Consider the following 18,768-nt stretch of genomic DNA (forward strand, 5'->3'; position numbering starts at 1 on the left):
TATGTATAGAAAAATCTATTGAAGCCATCAGAAGCTCAGCCTCCACTAAAACGAGCTCATCTACCTATTGCACCTACATATTTTCCTGCATCCTCTTCTGTTCGCCCTACTTATCATGCATCATCTTCAATAGTTGGTACTACTAAAGTAGGAAGAGGTAGAGGCATGGAAAACACATCTCTAGAGAAAAGACCAAGAGTCTTGGGAATGAGTCTGTTCGAAGATGCAAATGGCTTCAAAGTCATGAATGTGAGTCTTTGATATGTTAAAACCTTAAAAATTGAATTATAATCCTAATTTTGTTTAATTTAACAACTTAAATATTGATATAATTCTAATTTTACTATATCTTTTCATGCCAAGTATTAAGATCTACTCTACCGGACAAGCAAAAAAGACAAGATCATATGATGTAACTGGTGACATTGATTATATACTAAGTAATACAACTAAGCTGAAATGGAATGGTAAAACAACAATCTTAACAATTAAGCTTTATGAGCTTAGAGAGAAGTAAAGAAAAAAGACAATGGGAAGTAGTTCAAGTTAAAACGAAACTTCTCACAGTCAAATATGCTATGAAAATTATAGTGATGTTGGTATATATAAGAACTTTTAAGTTAGTCCATACATGTTGCATTAATTGACCTACTATTTTGGATTTTTTTTATTGGTAAATTTTGCCTTATGTATGGAATTATGAATATGACTTTATTTTGGTAATTCTATCTTATGTGAGCCTTTATTTTGGTAAATTATGTGAGGCGTTATTTTGATAAATTCTGCCTTATGTGAGGCCTTATGAATGAATGGTGATTTTGTGTTTTATAATGTTAATGTGTTGTCTATCGAATTGTATTGGCTACTCAGGTGTGCTTACATATGTTTTGTTGGTTATGTTTTTTAGAAATGGTGTTGTGTTGTCTATGTTGAAGTTTGAATGAATGACTAGGTTGTTGGTTATTGATGAAGTGTTGCATATTAATAGAAGCTTCAATTGACATCATAGATACATAATAACACACCTACATTGGAAATTTTTATTAAACAACAACAATATAAATCAAAGAGAAGTCCAAATATACAACACCTAAACTATTGTTGCTGATAAACATAGTAACAAATCAAAATACACAAAAGTATCTTCATATTGAACCTAGACCATTTCAATCGTCTATTGAGTCTCCTCTCCAATAACAAATTGAGGTTCCTAAAGTTGTTAATATGAACCCGTCTAATACGTAATTCTTTCTCCAACTCATTGATTTTTGTTCACCAATCTTGGAAGGATAAAACTTGATCTTCAATCCACTTCTTTTTTGTCCCTCCATCAAAAAAGTTTGCAATTTTTTGATTGAAATTATCCATAATAGTACATTGCATCGTTCAAAATAAAGTATAGCAAGAATACAAGAAAAAATACATACACTATAGCATGGGAAAGACCAAAATCTTCTTCCCCGATTTAATTTCGACCAAGAAGTTTGCAAATTCAGCAAAATTTCGTGTTTGCATCTCACTACAGCATTGAGCATTGAGTCTCATTCATCCATACATAGCTTAATCATGTTTTCATTTGAATTTTTTTGATGAATTTTAAGAAAATTCAAAATCTAATTATAGACCTAAATAAGAAAATATAACATATTACAAACCCTATATTAAAGATTTGAAGTAGAGATGAACTTTTACAACTGAAACCTACTTAATTTTGAGAGCCAATCGTGATTTTTTTACAAAACGAACAAGAAATATTGGTGGGGAAGAAGAAATAAAAGGTTATTTAAAGTTGGGGAAGATGACAGTTGTAGAAGAAATGTTTCGTCAATTTTTTGCTTCTAATGCACCTAAAGGCAGTAACAACACCTCCAATGACAGGTCAACACTTAGGTATGTAGAAATTAGAGCAATATAAAGTTCAAGTGGGTAATAGAATACTCGTAAAGTTGGAGTGTGTTGTTGGAATTCCAGGGATAGGTTTGAAGGGGGGGGGGGGGTAAGATCATTTTCTCTAAGTAAAATAAAGATGAAGAACTTAATTTGGCTATGTGGGCATCTATTCTAACACTTAAATAGGAGGATCTTTACCATCTAATTTAAAACTAATAATGCAGAATTAAGGAGATACATGATACTTCACCTTAATAAAATAAAAGAATCAATGTCAACCTTAATTACAACAAAAAGCTTTTTTGCACATACGATGGAAAACCCTTTCTAATAACTAGTTTAAAAGGTACAAGAGTTTCCAAGAGAATTTAAATATTAAAATAAGACATAATTCCCATCATAAGGAATAGAGGATTAGAAGTTGTTGTGGAACACCATCATCTTCATCTCTGAAAAATCGATAATTCTGCAACCAGACTATACTAAGTAACACAACAAGAGCAGTATCAGTGCAAACAACATGTATCAGTAGGCTTAATAAGTTGACCCGAATCCATCCCATAATATCATGGAAATAATTAGAAGAAACATAAAACTTGAAGCTATACAACTTTGATCTTTCAACAACTTTTACTACTAGTAGGTATACTAGCTATCTCTGAACTCATACATTCTATCTCAGCCCTCCCTATCTCATTCCACTGCCAACTTCATCGGTAGGAATCATTCCACCCTCCTATCTATCCTAATATATTCCCCTTGTCACATGCATGCTTCCTGAGCTTACCCGTCCTACCAAACACTGGAATTATATTCTAATTCTTAATTCAAATATACCAACTATCCTTGTTAATCAATATGTGAACTCACTTAAGATCCCATGCCACTAACCCTGACCTTTGGCCCTTTAGCCAACTTAGGTGGACTCCTCCAAATTTTTACGTATCCACTTGGACTCAACCCGAATTCAATGCACTCTTTAACAAAGTCGAACCACCAAAAGGATCTCTAAAACATCATATATAATGCTTAATTGACATGCAATCCCGATTATACAAGAACCACTCCACCAAATTAACAAAATAATTCGACTACTCACAAACCAACACACACAAGCACATCAAAACATATCTACATTCATCTATGATAGAGCTTGTATTAGGTGTCGTATCCGAGCAAATTATAATTGAATCTGTATTCAACATACATTGTTTACATGTTGTGATATTTGAGTCAATCGAAAGCCAAAAACATCTAAATAATCACAACCACAACTGAAACAACTAACACTTAGCATGTAAAATAAACATTTATTTAAGAAAAATCATTAGATGAAAATAACAACGAATATACCTAACATTCATTCGCTTATCTCCTAGAACATGAACTTTACAAGCAATACTAGTTAAACTGTTAATATGAACAAATAACATAAATTGAAAAACAATTTAAAAATCACCTACACCAACTACGGTCCATTATCCTAGTTTACATGACCCTTCTTAGATAGATTCCGACTCGTTTAGTTAGCTCATTGATACAAAAAGCTCAATGTTGGACCTATTAAAAAGTACACATCCTTCTTCTGAAATCCCTTTCTATCATTTATAACTAGGCTGGAAGTCTGTTTTGACCACGTAATCCATTCACTTAATCATTATATGTATCATGAACCCACCTCAAATTCGATTTCTCAAAGACTGAAAACCTTAGGATAAACAACCACTATTACTCATAGCATCGACATCATCTACCCCAATACTTTTCCACCACAAATAGAAATAACCAACACATTTTATCAATCTACACTCGCTGTCTAGAAGCCTAATTTTGATATCTTCTAGAATTCTACAAAATATTGTGTATTCAGAAGTAAATTTAATCAGTATTTTAAAAGGAGAGGGCATGAGGCGAGGCGTTTTATAAAGTATGGGGCGAGGCGTAAGCGTCGTGACACAGAGCGTAAGTCCCATGGATCTACGGGGCGTAGTCACATGTATAATCAATTTTATAGTTTTATTACTAATAAAATAAGTAAAAGTAAACTTTTCAATGAATTATGATTTTTATGTGAGATAAGAATTAATATTCAACAATAAACAAAAAATGATTAAAATTATTATTTGAGAAATATCAGTAATCGATAACAAAAATATGATTTAAAGCAAAAAAAAAAATTAAAAAAAAAGTAAAAAACGCCCTAGTGTACGTTTTTACACCCACAACTTACGTTTTTATGTTCAGGGCTTACACCTAAAATTTTAGGACTTATGCCTTATGGATCTACGTTTTTAATTTACGCCCAGAGCGTTTTTGGTACGCTTCGTCCCGAAACTCACCCTGGGATTTGCCCCAAAAATGTTTTTGAAAACACTGATTCTAACTACTAAGTTAAGCTAGCCTACTTGGGTGCCGAGAATCTACTTTGGGAGTTTGAACACAGATTTTTGGTTTACCACAATAAAATGAATGTTAATGACCTGTTGGATTATTCGAGTGAAAGTGATACATGTTCACAATGAAACATTTTTGAGGTGATATATATTCATTGTGGATACTATGTAAAAAATAATGTTGAGGATGAAGTTGAAGATGATACTATACCCTTGGAACTAGTTACGCATAAGGAAACACTTATCGCATCTTAAACTCTTCACAAATGTATGGTGCAGTTCGAAAAGACAACATTGGGGCTCTTGGATGCAATAAGAAAAGTAAGAGATCGATGAGCTTCAACTAGATTTAAATTTTAACAAAAAAACACACAATATAATCATATTTCACTAAATTATCATAGATATATTTCACTATTTAAATACAACGTTTAGCGAAAAACTATATTCCATCACTATATAGCGACGGATTTGTGACGAAATTATCATTTTGTTGCAAAATTAAATTTTTTTATTTATTTATAATATAGAGATAAATTTGCAACGAAATATTTAATTCGTCGCTAAATATTAGCGCCCTAATTTTCCCTATGAATTTAGCAACAAAATAACGGAGACAAATTAAATTAATATTTTGCGAAAGAACTAGCGACATAAAAAAGGTCGCTTATATATATATATATATATATATATATATATATATATATATATATATATATATAATATTTTCTAGATATATATATTTATTTAAAAGTGACGGATGTTATAATCCGTCACTAATTTTTGTTGCAATTTTTTAAAAGTGATTCTTAGGGCACAAAATATTTACACTCACACTCACTCTTTTCAGAGATGAAGCTCAAAAACTCCAATCCTCCATCTCTAAAACCCATCTCGAAGCTGGTAACACTCGAAGCTTGCAAGCAAGTTTCCATCTCGTAGCTCTGAAGCAAGTCCCCATCAAGAAAGGTAAGCGCTCAAACTCCATTTTCAATTTCAAAGCTTCAGTTTCCATAAATGGATATGTTGGTTCATATATCAAGGGGAATCAATTTCCCAAGTTGGGTTTAGCAAGAACCAGTTATAAAATCAAAACCCTTGCTCCAATTTACAGTATTTCCACACGATTTTGATGACTTTCAACTCTTTCTCTCTGAAAAAAGGAACCCCCACTAGGAATTTCATTCAAAATTTTGCATTAGGATATCAAATTAACTCGATATACCATTGTTTTTTAGTTTCAATTCCACATACTATCGTTTTCCAGTTGCAAAATATGAAGCCTAAATAGAAATCGTTTCACTCGACCACTAAAAATAGAGATTTTAGTAGTTTGGGTGTTAAGAAAATATGACATTCTAAAGATGAACTCTTTCCATTTTGTTTAGCTTGAAGTAAGATTGAATATTCTGAAAATGAGGAAGAGGAAGAGTTTGAAGAAGACATAAATAATGACTAGTGTTTGATAATCTACTATTGTATTTTCAATGTATTTTGTTTGTTTCTGATTTTTTATTTAGGACAATGTTCTTTAATTTCTTCTTTTAAATATGTGTATTCTATATCTTATTAAATCTTAATTAAATCTACTAATTGGAGCTTTAATAATTGTTATACATACTAGTTAACTATGCATTTATTAGAATTACTTACAGTTAATATAGAGGATTCCTTATTAGAATTACTTATAGTTATTTACAGATTTTGATAAGTGTTTCACTCTACTTTCTTTTACTGTAATAGTTCTCATTATTATGGACAATGTCTAATTCTATTTAGTAATAGTCATGATCTAACAACAATATATATGTTATATTTGTTTACATATATAGCTCGAGGTAGAGGTCATGGCAAATCCTCAAGTAGGAGTACTCCTGCTATTCGTTATAGTATGCCAACTGTTTCCATGTCCACTATAGTTTCTCCTCAACAAGGTGGTACCCCAACCATTGTAACAATCAACTCAAAGTATCAGTCCAACCATTTCTGAGGCACATCCAACTACACAAAATCAAAATAACCTATATGTTAGGGTCTGTCTACTCAAAACAACCCAACAGATTAATATGAACCCGTCTAATACGTAATTCTTGCTCCAACTTATTGATTTTTGTTCACCAATCTTGGAAGGATAAAACTTGATCTTGAATCCACTTCTTTTTTGTCCCTCCATCAAAAAAGTATGCAATTTTTAGGTTGAAAATTATCCATAATAGTACATTGCATCGTTCAAAATAAAGTATAGCAAGAATACAAGAAAAAATACATACACTATAGCATGGGAAAGACCAAAATCTTCTTCCCCGATTTAATTTCGACTAAGAAGTTTGCAGATACAGCAAAATTTCGTGTTTGTATCTCACTACAGCATTGAGCATTGGGTCTGATTCATCCATACAAAGCTTAATCATGTTTTCATTTGACTTTTTTGATGAATTTTAAGAAAATTCAAAATCTAATTAGAGACCTAAATAAGAAAATAGAGCATATTACAAACCCTATATTCAAGATTTGAAGTAGAGATGAACTTTTACAACTGAAACCTACTTAATTTTGAGAGGAAATCGTGAATTTTTTACAAAACGAACAAGAATTAGTGGTGGGGAAGAAGAAATAATAGGTTATTTAAAGTTGGGGAAGATGACAGTTGGAGAAGAAATGTTTCGTCAAATTTTTGCTTCTAATGCACCTAGAGGCAGTGACAACACCTCCAATAACAGGTCAACACTTAGGTGTGTAGAAATTAGAGCAATATAAAATTCAAGTGGGTAATAGAATACTCGTGAAGTTGGAGTGTGTTGTTGGAATTTCGGATATTGGTTTGGGGGGGGGAGAGAGATGTTAGATCATTTTCTCTAAGTAAATTAAAGATGAAGAACTTAATTTGGTTTTGTGGGCATCTATTCTAACACCTAAATAGGAGTATCTTTACCATCTAATTTAAAACTGATAATGCAGAATTAAGGAGAAACATGATATTTCACCTTTTAATATTTTAAAAGAATCAATGTCAACCTTAATTACAACAAAAAGCTTTTTTGCACATACGATGAAAAACCCTGTCTAATAACTAATCTAAGAGGTACAAGAGTTTCCAAAAGAATACAAATATTAAAACAAGACATAATTCCCATCATAAGGAATAGAGGATTAGAATTTGTTGTGGAATACCATCATCTTCATCTCTGAAAAATCGATGATTCTTCAACCAGACTATACTAAGTAACACAACAAGAGCAGTATCAGTGCAAACAACATGTATTAGTAGGCTTAATAGTTGACCTAAATCCACCCCATAATATCATGAAAATAATTAAAAGAAACATAAAACTTGAAGCTATACAACTCTGATCTTTCAACAACTTTTACTACTAGTAGGTATACTAGCTATCTTTGAACTCATACATTCTATCTCAGGCCTCCCTATCTCATTCCACTGCCAACTTCATCGGTAGGAATCATTCCACCCTCCTATCTGTCCTAATATATTCTATTCCCCTTGTCACATGCATGCTTCTTGAGCTTACCAATCCTGCCAAACACTAGAATTATATTCTAATTTTTAATTCAAATATACCAACTATCCTTGTTAATCAATATGTCACCTCACTTAAGATCCCATGCCACCAACCCTGACCTTTGGCCCTTAGCCAATTTAGTTGGACTCCTCCAAATTTTTACGTATCCACTTGGACTCAACCCAAATTCAATGCACTCTTTAAGAAAGCCGAACCACCCAAGGATCTCTAAAACACCATCTATGGTGCTTAATTGACATGCAATCCCGATTATACAAGAACCACTCCACCAAATTAACAAAATAATTCGACTACTCACAAACCAACACACACAAGCACATCAAAACTATATAAATTCATCTATGATAGAGCTTGTATTAGGTATCGTATCCGAGCAAATTATAATAGAATCTGTATTCGACATACATTGTTTACATTGTGGTATTTTAGTCAATCGAAAGTCAAAAACATCTAAATAATCACAACCACAAATGAAACAACTAACACTTAGCACGTAAAATAAACAATTATTTAAGAAAAATCATTAGATGAAAATAACAACGAATATCCCTAACATTCATTCCCTTATCTCCTAGAACATGAACTTTACAAGCAATACTAGTTAAACTGTTAATATGAACACATAACATAAATTGAAAAACAATTTAACAATAACCTACACCAACTATGGTCCATTATCCTAGCTTGCATGACCCTTCTTAGATAGATTCCGACTCGATTAGTTAGCTCATTCATACAAAAAGCTCAATGTTGGATCTATTAAAAAGTACACATCCTTCTTCTGAAATCCCTTTCTATCATTTATAACTAGGCTAGAAGTCTGTTTTGACCACGTAATCCATTCACTTAATCATTATATGTATCATGAACCCACCTCAAATTCGATTTTTCAAAGACTGAAAACCTTAGGATAAACACCCACTATTACTCATAGCATCGACATCATCTACCCTAATACTTTTCCACAACAAATAAAAATAACCAACACATTTTATCCATCTACTCTCGCTGTCTAAAAGCCTAATCTTGAAATCTTCTAGAATTCTACAAATATTGTGTATTCAGAAGTAAATTTAACCAGTGTTTTATAAGGCGAGGGCGTGAGGCGATGCGTTTTATAAAGTATGGGGCGAGGCGTAAGAGTCGAGACACGGAGCGTAAGTCCCATGGATCTACGAGGCGTAGTCGCATGTATACTCAATTTTATAGTTTTATTACTAATAAAATAGGCAAAAGTAAACTTTTCAATGAATTACGATTTTTATGTGAGATAAGAATTAATATTCAACAATGAAGAAAAAATGATTAAAATTATTATTTGAGAAGTATCAGTAATCAATAACAAAAATAAGATTTAAAGCAAAAATAAAAATAAAAAAAAGAAGTAAAAAACGCCCTGGTGTACGTTTTTACACCCAGGACTTACGTTTTTATGTTCAGGACCTACACCTCAAATTTTAGGACTTATGCCTTATGGATCTACGTTTTTAATTTACACCCAGAGCGTTTTTGGTACGCCTTGCCCCGAAACTCGCCCTGGGATTCGCCCCCAAAACGTTTTTGAAAACACTGATTCTAACTAATAAGTTAATCTAGCCTACCTAGGTGCCGAGAAGCTACTTTGGGAGTTTGAACACAGATTTTTGGTTTACCACAATAAAATGAATGTTAATGACTTGTTGGATTATACGAGTGAAAGTGATACATGTTCAAAGTGATATATATTCATTGAAAATACTATGTAAAAAATAATGTTGAGGATGAAGTTGAAGATGATACTATACCCTTGGAACTAGTTACACATAAGGAAGCACTTATCGCATCTTGAACTCTTCACAAATGTATGGTGCAGTTCAAAAAGACAACATTGGAGCTCTTGGATGCAATAAGAAAAGTTAGAGATCGATGAACTTCAACTAGATTTAAATTTTAAGAAAAAACAAAATACAATATAATCATATTTCACTAAATTATCATAGATATATTTCACTACTAAAAAATAACTTTTAGCAATAAACTATATTCCATCACTATATAACGACGGATTTGTGACGGAATTATCATTTTATTGCAAAATTAACAATTGATTTTTTGATTTATAATATAGCGATGAATTTGCAACGGAATATTTAACTCATCGCTAAATATTAGCACGAAATTTTGGCGCCTAATTATCCCTATGAATTTAGAAACAAAATAAGGGTGACAAATTAAATTAATTTTTTGCGACAAAACTAGCGACATAAAAAAGGTCGCTAAACTTATATATATATATTTGTAAAATTTATATTATACAGTGACGAAAATATCTGTCAATATAATTTTTTCTAGATATATATATTTATTTGAAAGTGACGGATGTTATAATCTGTCACTAATTTTTGTTGCAATTTTTTAAAAGTGATACATAGGGCACAAAATATTTACACTCACTCACACTTTTCAGAGATGAAGCTCAGAAACTCCAATCCTCCATCTCTAAAACTCCATCTCGAAGCTGGTAACACTCGAAGCTTGCAAGCGAGTTTCCATCTCGAAGATTTGAAGCAAGTCTCCATCAAGAAAGGTAAGCGCTCAAACTCCATTTTCAATTTCAAAGCTTCAGTTTCCCTAAATGGATTTGTTGGTTCAATTATCAAGGGGAATCAATTTCCCAAGTTGGGTTTAGAAAGAACCAGTTGTAAAATCAAAACCCTTGCTCCAATTTACAGTATTTCCACACGATTTTGATGACTTTCAACTCTTTCTCTCGGAAAAAAAGGAACCCCCACTAGGAATTTCGTTCAAAATTTTGCATTAGGATATCAAATTACCATTGTTTTTAGTTTCAACTCCACATACTATCGTTTTCCAGTTGCAAAATATGAAGCCTAAATAGAAATCGTTTCACTCGACCACTAAAAATAGAGATTTTAGTAGTTTGGGTGTTAAGAAAATATGATATTCTAAAGATGTACTCTTTCCATTTTGTTTAGCTTGAAGTAAGATTGAATGTTCTGAAAATGAGGAAGAGGAAGAGTTTGAAGAAGACATAAATAATGACTAGTGTTTGATAATCTGCTATTTTATTTTCAATGTATTTTGTTTGTTTCTGATTTTTTATTTAGGACAATGTTCTTTAATTTCTTCTTTTAAATATGTGTATTCTATATCTTATTTTAACTCTTAATTAAATCTACTAATTGGAGCTTTAATAATTGTTATACATACTAGTTTACTATGCATTTATTAGAATTACTTACAGTTAATATAGAGGATTCCTTATAAGAATTACTTATAGTTATTTACTGATTTTAATAAGTGTTTCACTCTACTTTCTTTTACTGTAATAGTTCTCATTATTATGGACAATGTCTTATTCTATTTTGTAATAGTCATGATCTAACAACAATATATAGTTAAATTTGTTTACATATATGGCTCGAGGTAGAGGTCATGGCAAATCCTCAAGTAGGAGTACTCCTGCTATTCGTTATAGCATGCCAACTGTTTTCATGTCCACTATAGTTTCTCCTCAACAACGTAGTACCCCAACCATTGTAACAATCAACTCAAAGTATCAGTCCAATCATTTCTGAGGTATCTCCAACTACACAAAATCAAAATAACCTATATGTTAGGGTCTGTCTACTCAAAGCAACCCAACAGATTATACCAACACAGTTGTTGCTATACCAAATCAGAGTAATGTAATAGGTCAGGATATATCTTCTCATATTAACCCAACAGATCATACCAGCACATTTGCTGATAACCAAATCAGAGTAACGTAATAGGTCAGGGTTTGTCTCCTCTGAGTTACCCAACAAATAATACCAACAAAACTGCTGAAGGTAAATCTAGTAATAGCCATAAACATACCCTTGCCTTTATAACTCATGTAGAGTTAGTCCATTCTTTTGCTTTTATTCTTGTAACTTATTTCTACTTACCCTTGTCTTTCTACTTAGGCTTCTTCACTAATTTTCTAACAAAGAAATATTGTTTCTAATATTATATTATTTCTCCACCTTAAGTTGACTCTTAAGTGTATTTGTACCTATTTTTAAAGTGTATTTGTATTCCATTTTACTTTACATGCTTGGACCATACTGATTTTGAAGGAATTGGTTAAGCGTCAAAGCTGGAAGCTCAAAATGCAACATAATTTACTGATGTCCTTCATCGTTAAGTGTCTACAGACGGTATTTACAGCAGCTTCAGTTTACTACCTACTGTAAATGAAAATTTTATACTCAATCTATAGGTGTACATATAGGATTTTTGTCAAGAGTCGTGGTGACATGCTGAGAATTATTTTGTGTTGCTTATGTTGGAATGTTTATGAACTCAATCTATATGAACAACAAATATTTATTATGTGTTGCTTCTTTTAGAATTAACTGATCTTTCTTTACTATAGTAAGAAACTATGAAAGAGATTGGTGTGAATTTCATTTAATATTCAGGGTTCTAGCATGTAGCCTTTGCTATTGATTGTTTTGCTGCCTCGAATACTCTCAATATACACATCAAGTTGCAGGCTATTTGTTGTTACTGAGTCATTGTAATACCATCTTCTCATTGCAATACCACATGCTCTTAGTACATCCATTTATGTATCCGTAAAATTTTATTCTTAGTCACGTGATGCATCTGCTAGGTGCCTAGCTTATTAATTTTCTGAACATTAGAACTGCTGCGCAAAATTCTCAAGTGATGCATTTGTCAAATTTGCAGATTTTTCAAGTAAAAAATTTGCAGTCAAGGCATATTATAAGATGTGTGTACTCTTTTTTCTTCACTAGGCTTTTTCCCACAGGATTTTTCCTAATAAGGTTTTAACGAGACAATTATCTATGGAAATCTAAGGGCGAGTGTTATAAATGCATTAATGTGGATGTTATTTGTAACTCACTTCAAAACTCATCTGTAACTATCTTTGAAGTTCATGTACGAAATAAATGAACACTTTAATTCATGTAACTTTGAAGAGATATTTTGTACTATAAATAGCCGATGAATATTTTATTAAAGGATCAATGAAAAAGTACAAAAAAAAAAAAATAAGAAAGCATTTCCATATATCTTGTCTATATATTTATTGTCGTAGATAATTTTATATTGCGAATATTTTACAACACTATGGCAATTGAATTTAAAATTAACTACAATCTTTAAATTCAAATAGGTGGACTCTAATAATTACTAATGAAAATGTTCAATTAATCATCAAGAACCAAATAATTTTGTGGTATTTGTGTTTTCTTTCCAATTAAAAAACATCATTCTCACTAGATGTTTATACCAAAACTTACCACAATTAAGTGATTTATGAAGTAAAAATCTATAATACTAATTACTCAAGATTACGTGATGGTCGTGCATTATCAAACATATATCATTCATTTATCGGTTTGGACTTAGGTATAATCAGTAGGAGTTTCAATGGTACGTTCTGGAGGGAGTACAAGACGTTGCATGTAAAATCTTACTAATAAATAGCCATTTATGGAAATAGCAACAAGGTTCCTATCAACGTACCTACTATTTTCTAGTTTATAGCACAAACTCTTTCAGATATATTGATTACAATATAGCTAACTTAAACTCTCATTAGATTTGAAATTCAATCTACTGTTAATGTATAAAAATCTTAAAACATGTTCAATCACTAGGTATTAGAGACGAGAAGAATAAAAAGTCAATTGTAACTTTATTTTGGGAGTTAAGCTTAAAAAGTAGGGATTTGGTAAATCCAACATTACATATAGTAAATATATGGAGAAACTTAACATATATAGTTTATTAGATGACAGATATAGCTGCATGATTATACTTGAGAAAATACTAAAAACAACTTGTTCATTGTTACCACTTAATCCTTTCATTAATCACTTTTCAATCCCAATTTAAGCTCCAAATCTAGGCCATTGGGATCTTTGTAATAACCCAATCTAAGCTCCAAATCTAGGCCTTTGGGATCTTTGTAATTACTAAGACTATCTAGTTTGGATTCAAATTCGGAAAACAATATGTCATGATATCCTTCCATATCTTCAATGAAGTGATCAATTATCTTCGATATCATCATAACCTGTCATGGGATAGGCAAGAAAACACGTGAGTCATACAATATATATAAAAAATAATTATATACTATGTTACTCAAACTTTTTAAAAATAATACTGGATTTGTGTTGTTGAATCCTTCAAAAATAGTTCATTTTTGAAGGTTAGGACACAAATTCAGAAATATTTTTAAAGTATCCAAGTAGCATATAGTTAAATAATAGGAAATGAAAACTAACATCTTCTCCAAATTTAGCATATTCATTTAGCAAGTCTTGTAGGATAGCTCGTTGTTGCTCAGGATTGTTGCTAGCAGCACAAAATTGTTGCTTCAAATTCAAACACATTTGAAAATTCTCTGAATACATAATTTTGTTTTTCAAATGCTCAATCTTACTTTGTTCCTCCATGATTTGTTGGGCCTGAAATAAGTATAATTCAATATGACAATTTAATTACAATATATATGTTAATAGTGAAAGATATAATTTTAAAAAATAAAACTGTGACTAAATCATTATTATTGTGATAACATTGATGAGGAGTAGTTTAGCAAAATAATTCATCAATCGTCTCCTTTTGAGACATTTCTCTAGTAAGTGGTCATCTTTTTATTGTGCTAAAAACTTATAGAATTATTTTAGATCATGGTCTAAAGATTTTATTTGAGAGCTAGCAAACCTAAAATCTATTGAAAAACCATTAGACCCTATCTAAAATTTTCTAACTTATTGTAAACATTAGACATAACATAATATTTTGTGTTAATCAACTGTATTTTAGAAACTAATTACACTATAGGGCAATAATATTTTTGATCCCTGAATTATTGTTTTATTATTTGATTTTGGTTCTTGGATTATTTGACTAAGCATATTAAACCTTCAATTAAGTTAAATATGTTTTAAACATGGATTATGATAACTATTTAACATCCATAAGCTTAAAGGAGCAAAATAAAAGATTTCATTTAATTGAAGGTTTAATGTGCATAGCCAAACATAACATAAGGATCAAAATCGAAATAAAGCAGATCAATAATCAAAACATGAATTTAACCAAAAAAAAATAAATTAAAAACTTTGAAGTGTCACGCACATATGTCAAACCCATAACAATTAGCATTTTAAAAGCCTTTGTTATTTTCTAAAAACTTCCATTTGTCCATAAAAGTCAATAATTTGAACATATTATCATAGGAACATTTAACATTTATATGTACACAGCATAAATATATATATTTCAAGTGATCATAAAAAAATTATAATAAAAACCTTGATGTCGTTTCCTTTGTCATAAAACCAAATCTTGACTTGTGTTGCATCAAGCCCTAGATCCTCACTCAATTGATCTATCACATCATTTCCTGGATTTGGATTTTGGCTAAACACCCTAATAAAAAACAAAATGTATGTTACAATGAAGAAATTCAATTACATAAAAAAAAATTAACAACATAAGTTAAGTCACATATCTAAAATATACAGATTTCAACTATCAAAAATAATAATTGCTCATTTTTTGTAGTTAGATGCACAAAAACTTATGATAGACATCATAAAGAACATCATCAATGAGTAAAAATTCAGAAAATATAAAAGGAAAAAAAAAAGGCAAAAAATTATATATACAACAAACTCACTCTTCAAGTTTCTCAATTATTTGTTGATAGGAATGTTGAAAAATCGATTTTCCGATGTGTTGACCAGAAGATGACCCAACACATGCATCATTTTGAGAAGTCATAAACGAGAGAAGAATGAAACAAGAGAGAAAATAAAAAGGTGATGAACAAATAAAGTTCATCCTCAATGAAAAAATTTATGTAGAAGAAAACTTGTCCAATCTTGGATTTATAGGGTCTTCGAAATGAAATCATGAATTTTTGTGGAAAAAACATTTAATGAAATAAGATTAAATAGTCTAACATTCATAAATATGGTTGGTCAAAGTCAAAGTTTCTTTTAATGTATATAAAAGTACTTAGCTTATAAGTAAACTGAAGAGCTTAATTTGTTTTGTGTCACAGGCTCAACTATTAGCTCGTGTGAGCACTTATTCTAACACATAGATAGGAGGATTTTTACCACCTAATTTAAACTTGATAACGCAAAAGTAAAAAGAAAAAGATATTTCACCTTAATAAAATAAAAGAACCAATCTCAACCTTAATTACAATAAAAAACATTTTTTGCACATACAACGGAAAACCCTTTCTAAGAGCTAGTCTAAAAGATAAAAGAACTTCTTAAGAATACAAATATTAAATCAAGACACAAATCTCATCATAATTCACCACAAGAAATTGGGCTTTATGCAGCGACAAAAGTCGCCACAAAATTGCCACTGTAAGTGTTTACTGGCGACATTGGAGTTGTGGCAAGTACTTCCATAAACTAAATGCTATTTTTTACGACTTTTTGAGTTGCCACTAAATATAAGTATTAGCGGTGACTTTGTCATCACAAAACATTAACCAATATGCCATAAAAAAGGTTTAACAAAATGGATCTTATAAGGAAGAGAGGAGTAGAAGTTGTTGTGGATCGATCAACATCATCTTCATCTAGGAAACATAGATGATCCTGCAACCAGACTACACCAAATAAGTAAGTAACATAACACTAATAGTATCAATACAAACAACATGTATTAACAGGCATGATTAGTTAATCCGAATTCACCACATAATATCTAGTAAATAATTAGAAGAAACATAAAACTTGTAGCTATACAACCCCGATCTCTAAAACATCATTTATGGTGCTTAATTAACATGCAATCCCGATGATACAAGAACCACTCCAGCATATTAACAAACTAATGCAACCACTCACAGACCAACACACAAGTACATCAAAACATACATATATTCATCCATGATAGAACTTGTATCAGGTGTGGTACCTGAGCAAATCATAATAGAATATGTATTAGGTGTGGTACTCGAGCCAATCGATATACCTTATTTACAAGGTGTGGTACACGAGCCAATTGAAAGTCAAAAACATCAAAATAATCACAACGGCAAATGAAACAATTCACACTTGTAAAATTAACAAGTATTTAAGACCGTTCATCATATAAGAATAACAATGAATATCCATAACATTCCCCTATCTCCAAGAACACGAAATGTACAAGTAATACTAGTTAAACAGTTAACATGAACACAGAACATAAATTGGAAATCAATATATCTATCACCTACACCAACTATGGTCCATAGTCCTAGCTTAAATACCCTCTTAGAGTGATCTACCAAGCGCTACACCAAAAGTACTATAACGTCACAATTCTCACTACAGTGAGATGGCATTAGCCCGAGTCAAATTCAAAAGTTTTCATCGTGTCACTCCAATGTAATTCATTAGTGTATTTCAATAATTCCTAATATTTTGTAATGAGGTGTAACATCTCGCAAATCAAATTAACTAGGAAGAATTTAAGAATTGAAAATAGCCATTTTTGGAAAGAATGAAAAATCTGAAAAATTTGTTAAGTTAGAATAAGTTGAGTGTTCGTCAATTTCAAATGGCCATAACTCCTAGATCATGAGTTAGATGTACTTCTATATATGGTAATAAATCTCTTGGAATGATCTCTCCAACCCGCCAAGTTTGCGCTATTTCGAGTTTGTATGAGTGAGATACACCCTTTGGAAGTTGGGCTGTTTGATTAAGGAAAGTACAATCCAAATTTTGGAAGGGTACTTTAGTCTAATCCTTGACCTATTATTTTAATACATTTTTAGGAGTTTAATATGGGTCAAATCATATTTTGGTCGATTTAGAAAATTGGAAATCTACGCTAGGGCTTGGAGAAAGGAAAAAAGAGAAAAGAGGAGAAAGAAGCAGCAAGGGAAAGATTCGTCAAGATCGTTCAATATAGTTGTGGATTTAGCCAAGGATTTAATCCTACAAGGTATGTGAGATCATATAGCGTTGGGTCCTTTCAGCCACACGCCAAACATGTTTAATTAGCGAATTTTTGTCCTAAAGGAGTTAGACATTGATGTTTTTGAGTTAGACATTAGTTTAAAGGGAAAAGGGATAAATATACCCCGAATTATCATAAATGATATGCAGATACCTTTCGTCGTACTTTAGCGACATTGGTGTCCCTACCGTCCAATAACTAGAGTGTATTTGGATTTGTACAATGTGGAAATATAAGAGCTCTTGAAAGTATTGTGTTTGAGCGTGTAGGTCATTCCCTTTTAGAGTTTTACGCCAAAAACATCCGTAAACTGTACCCCAAACTTAAATTACATCCTTAAAGTATCATTTTTAGCAGAAAATATCCTTTAATTATACCCTAAACTTAAATTACATCCTTAAAGTATCATTTTTAACAGAAAATATCCTTTAAGCATTTGTAAGTGAACAACTTTCATCCTTTTGTTAGATATTGTCAAAAATTTAAGGGATCTTACAAAAACATGAGCAGTGACTATCAAAAAAAGTTATTATGAATTATTTCATTACTTTCTAGAAGAAGTTCTTGAAAAATATATTAAATCTTAGACTCTGTTTGCTTATGGAAACCAGTGTCGGCTCTTGCCTATTATTTTTTAGGCCACTGCCTAGGCCCCAAATTTTCAGGGGCCTCAAATTTCTATAAATAAAAAATCATGTTTAATTTTTCATGAAAAAAATTAATTATTCATAATAAAAAGTGTATATATATTTTCTTTGTTAACACTCACATTTTTTAAAATCTTTTTTAACTCCTTATTATGCACTCTATTTCTTCAAATCTTTGACAATTAGAGTAATATTCTGTTAAAAATATGAATCAATAGCCGAAAAGTGTTGAACAACGTAAATTACAAATATTCTTTTATTTCTTCGTAATTTTTATAGTAAAGTAGGATATAACAAGTTATCAACTTT

The 18,768-nt window shown here is 31.1% G+C and overlaps 1 protein-coding gene and 1 long non-coding RNA gene across 2 annotated transcripts; one reads left to right on the top strand and one right to left on the bottom strand.

Moving 5' to 3' along the window:
* Nucleotides 1-5,090: 5,090 nt before the first annotated feature.
* On the top strand, nt 5,091-12,239 carry LOC112942190 (uncharacterized). The gene is made up of 3 exons (XR_003248258.2): nt 5,091-5,252; nt 10,269-10,388; nt 11,926-12,239. It is a non-coding gene; the product is annotated as an uncharacterized lncRNA (long non-coding RNA).
* A 1,259-nt stretch (nt 12,240-13,498) lies between these two features.
* Nucleotides 13,499-17,708, bottom strand: LOC104649037 (homeobox-leucine zipper protein HDG11-like). Its single transcript, XM_010327474.4, has 4 exons — nt 15,516-17,708; nt 15,148-15,265; nt 14,113-14,295; nt 13,499-13,898 (listed from the first exon to the last, which is right to left on the bottom strand). Exons 1-4 carry the CDS (start codon nt 15,677-15,679, stop codon nt 13,692-13,694), a joined length of 672 nt encoding a protein of 223 aa, XP_010325776.2. The 5' UTR covers nt 15,680-17,708; the 3' UTR covers nt 13,499-13,691.
* Nucleotides 17,709-18,768: the final 1,060 nt, after the last annotated feature.

This window comes from Solanum lycopersicum, chromosome 9 (genome assembly GCF_036512215.1).
Source record: "Solanum lycopersicum chromosome 9, SLM_r2.1".
In the NCBI taxonomy this organism is placed as follows: domain Eukaryota; kingdom Viridiplantae; phylum Streptophyta; class Magnoliopsida; order Solanales; family Solanaceae; genus Solanum; species Solanum lycopersicum.

Excerpts from the sequence above, each read along its gene's own strand:
- LOC104649037 (XM_010327474.4), bottom strand. The coding sequence starts at position 15,679 with ATGAACTTTATTTGTTCATCACCTTTTTATTTTCTCTCTTGTTTCATT. Across the intron at positions 15,266-15,515 it reads ATAATTGAGAAACTTGAAGA|GGTGTTTAGCCAAAATCCAA; the intron begins GTGAGTTTGTTG and ends GTTTTTTATTAG. Across the intron at positions 14,296-15,147 it reads ACAAAGGAAACGACATCAAG|GCCCAACAAATCATGGAGGA; the intron begins GTTTTTATTATA and ends TACTTATTTCAG.